At 42.7% G+C, this 4,381-nt stretch overlaps 1 protein-coding gene across 1 annotated transcript in view; it reads left to right on the forward strand.

Moving 5' to 3' along the window:
• Positions 1 to 4,381, forward strand: part of KIF27 (kinesin family member 27) — a 46,047-nt gene that overhangs the window by 34,278 nt on the left and 7,388 nt on the right. Inside the window, exon 14 of the mRNA XM_018561630.1 lies at positions 3,517 to 3,723. Coding sequence (XP_018417132.1) covers positions 3,517 to 3,723 — 207 coding nt within the window. The remainder of the gene's footprint in view (positions 1 to 3,516; positions 3,724 to 4,381) is intronic.

Consider the following 4,381-nt stretch of genomic DNA (forward strand, 5'->3'; position numbering starts at 1 on the left):
AAAACAGAAAAACCAAAAAGGGCGCAACACTAGGTAGGCTGACTGGCCGGGTCGAACGACCCAGGGAAGGTGACAGGGAAAATCGTGTGACAATGGATGCAAAGGGCGAAAAACTAATTAATAGCTGAGGAAACAAAAACATTTTTTACTTACATTTTAAATCATGGGACCAGAGGATGGACGGCCTGTGTGAAGGATCGGGTCATCCGTGGTGTCTATCTGAAGTTGGTGTGCCGGAAGATGTGCATCCACACGGGGAGAGGAGACTGTGGACGAGGGGGAAAAGGGGGGGAGAGGAACCAGAAGAATGGGGACTCAGTCCGTGGCCCGCTGAGTGGGTCCAGGGGCTAAGTAGTGTGGGGGAGAATCAGCGGTGTCAGAAGCAGGCTGAATGGCTGTGGCCGCGGCTGTGGATCGTGATGCTCGGTCACTGTCAGCGCAGACTGGGGCAGTGTGCGGGAGCCGTTGGTTGAAAAATTGTCGGCTGTCAGTCGGGTCTGTGATGGAAAGAGGGTGGTAGCGGGATGGAAGGGCAGTGAGCAACGCGTTTCGAGGAGTGATACCTTTTTTTTTTTTCCTTCACACCGGCCGTCCATCCTCTGGTCCCATGATTTTAAATGTAAGTAAAACATTTTTTTGTTTTCTCAGTATTAATTAGTTTTTCGCCCTTTGCATCCATTGTCACACGATTTTCCCTGTCACCTTCCCTGGGTCGTTCGACCCGGCCAGTCAGCCTACCTAGTGTTGCGCCCTTTTTGCTTTTTCTGTTTATGGAGACATTAGGGGTCTCTAGGATCCCTAATGTCACCTGGGGACCCCAAAAGAAGCTGATGAAGCAGAGATCTGCTTCATCAGCTTCTTCTCTCTGGCTATAGCAGCCAGATGACTGACGTGTGAATGCGGAAGTGATGTAATACACATCACTTCTGCTTTCACAGCACGGAGGGAGCTCAACAAGGAGGAAGATGCTGATCTCCCACACATCTTACCTCCTGACACCCTCCCGAGCCGGTCCTGGGCCACAGATGGGGCAGCGGATCCCGGGATTGAAGGTGAGGGGTCAGGAGGGAGGGGCGACGGCAGCGGCAGCACGCGAGGGGGGGAAGGGGGGCATGCAGCCAGCACATATACACGATCGGCAGGCTATAGAGCCGCCGATTGGGTATATGTGAAACAGCCGGTAACGGCTCTTTACATTGGACGTGTTTTTTCTGCCCGTGCGCTAGGGGGCGCGCACGAGCAGAAAAAAAATGCCGTCTGGAGACGGCAACCCGCCAATGCGACTGTGCCGTTCGTCCGGTTTTTTGCAACGGGCGGACAGCAACTGGTTAATACTTTGAACCACTAACCTGCAACAAGCATGCAGTTAAAACCCCATTGGATTAGCATAATAGCCAGCAAACTATAAGTCAGCAGGTTTTTTAAATATGTCTTCTGTTTCCAGTGATCCACCATTGCAAAGCTTTGCAGCAATCTAGGAGCCCACTTCATATCCCATCCCATATCCATCTCCTAACCGGAAAAATCCAAACTGATTGGAAACGGGTGCTGCAGTGTCTGCGGATGGTGACGCAATTACATCAGTAGAAAATGAAGAGATCACTGGCACTCCAAGGTGCAAGAATGTCAAACCTCCTTTATTGACATTTCAGAAGGTCTCGCAATGTGTGGCAACGTTTTGGAACCTAACCTGGTTCCTTCCTCAGGCAAACAAAGTGACTGAAGATAGATTTGATTGTTTTGCTGGAGTTATCCAATGTAAATGCAGTTATACTTCAACAATCATTGGGAGTGCAGAAAGGGTAGGCCATATACAAAGCTCAGTCCATATCACATCGCACTCCTAACCTGCAAAATGCAAACTTATTGGAAGCAGGTGCTTCAGTGATTGTGAAGGGCGCTGCAATTCCATCAGTAGAAAATGTAATTGCGGCGCCATCCGCACTTTGCCTGAGGAAGGAACCAGGTTAGGATCCGAAATGTTGCCACACATTGTGAGACCTTCTACAATGTCAATAAAGGGGGGTTGACATTCTTGAACCTTGGAGTGCCAGTAATCTCTTCATTTTCTACTAATCTAGGATCCCAGTGACAATTTCTGCAGCCCATGTTGAGCCTGTAGCCCAGATCATTTTACAGTGGTTGTGTTTGCAAGCTTTTAAGACTTTGCTCCAAAAATATAAGCTTCCAGTCTGACCTCCGCAAAAGTACTCCTATCTGGAGGGAGGGTTGGGCATGAAGTAGTGGAACTTTAGCCCTACACATTGCATGTATGCAGGCATAGACTTGTTATATATGGGTGACAGGGTGGGTTTTAAGCACAATGTAGCCCTGTGCATAAGATTAAAGTGTATTTCCACTTCTGCATTCAAATTTGAGAAAACCCCTCTATATGTTTGTTATGTGTTCCCATTCACACAACATAAGGAAAAATAATTAAAAAAAAATATTTCTTACCTTTTTAGATGTTTTGCTGCAGCAGACAACATGGCTGAATCATGGTTTTTCTGAGCACATTCACATTGATCTGTTCTTATAGAAAGACTTAGGACTGAAATATGAGGATTGGGTTTCTCTCATTAACTTCATTAACATTTGAATGCAAAAGCCAGAGTTGTAATCCTTTAACCCTTTGTTAGGACAGCCGGTGTGCAAATCTACCTTACAAATCATAATGAAATGAGCCAGCACAGTACAGATAGGGTCAACAAACCCCTCACCCTTCACAACCCCTTCTAACATTACAAAAAAAGAAGCAAGTAGAAATTTTAACGTCTTTACCACCTGCTGTGGAGATCCTATTGTTTACAGAGATCAATAGTTCAAGCTGACTTTTGCACACAACTCACAACACACATCCATTATTGAAAAAAGCTCAGCCTAAAGTTAACAGTAGATTTTTTGATATTTCACTTAAGGTTGACACTGCAGGACAAAATGCTGTTTGTCCTGCAGTGAAATCACACCACACAGGTGCAATCTCACCTTGTGCATATGGTTGTCTTATGGACATGTATTTTTTAGATAGAAGTAAATAAAACTCGACTCCAGCTAACACTTTTTACGCAGTTACAGCAGCAGGTTTTTTTTTTCTTTTGAAAAAAGGGCTTAAACCATATGAATAAAAGCTGAACGTTGAAAGCACCCATGGTTTGTCCCAACCCTGTAACTGTCACTTTTTCTGGACAACTCGTTCTCCATGTAAAGGTGGAAAAACAAATATACTAATACAGGTGACATTTTTTTTAAAAAGGAAGTAATATACTGAATACCACTATTACAGATATTACCTCCATATTACCAAAATGCAATACTTTTTCTTATAGTGGCCCTTGAATTGTGACTTGTCCATCAGCATAGAGTAGACAAGCTTTTATTTTTTCTAGGAAGCTTTTAGTATTTTCTAGGAAAATCTGTTTAGTCAATTATTTCTGTAAATGGAAGTAAATAAATGAATCTTCTGCATAAACCTGTATTAGAAACACTGTGGAGTGCCTGATGTACTTGTTTCCACAGGAAGAGCACATTTTGTTCCAGTTGGAAGAGGGAATAGATGCTTTGGAGGCTGCCATTGAGTATAAAAATGAATCTATTCAGAGCCAACAGCAAGCCTTAAAAGATTCCTCCCGCAACCTCACACAGAGCGAAAACAGCATCATTGAAAAGTTCAGCTCTTTATCTGCTGCTGAGACGAGATCTATCATTGTTAGGTACTTCCAAAAGGTAGGAGCTGTTAACTGTTGCTCAATAGCCATTTCTCAAGGAGCTTCAAAAAATGCTACGTGAAAGCTACACATGTGTATGGTATCATTATGTATTCTATTGTGGTTTTTGTATGGTATCACCATGTATTCTAAATGCACACTCACCCATCTCCCAAGCACCATCAAACGACCAGAGACAATAAATATACTGACATTACATTAAATGCATTTATGAGTTTTACTAATGAAATTTGCAGATCTCCTGGTATATAGGAGTAATAGAATATAACTACACACATTTTAGGTTTTTTAAAGTTTTTGTCTGATTTAATGCCCAGATACCTGTTTTTTTTCCCGCAAAAAAACATAATCTAAATGAGTTTTGTAGTGAGTTATTATATATTTTAGCTTTTAAAGCAAACCATCAAAAAATTGAAACACAAACCTTCACTATTTTCAGCTTATGGAAAGATAAAACTATGGGGATAAAGTTGGGACTTCCTTAGTTTAAGAATATTAATAATCTGTGATGTGATGTGATTATGTATCTATAATCATTTCTGATCCTAGCTGGAGTTTAAAGTAAGAAAATGTCTTCATAATGTACATGACTGGTAGTTGTAGTAAAGCCGGCCTAGTACTGTGAAAGCAAGGTCTGCTGTTTAAATGTTAGCCCC

The sequence above is a fragment of the Nanorana parkeri genome, unplaced genomic scaffold (genome assembly GCF_000935625.1).
Source record: "Nanorana parkeri isolate BGI_ZX_2015 unplaced genomic scaffold, ASM93562v1 scaffold535, whole genome shotgun sequence".
NCBI classification, from domain to species: domain Eukaryota; kingdom Metazoa; phylum Chordata; class Amphibia; order Anura; family Dicroglossidae; genus Nanorana; species Nanorana parkeri.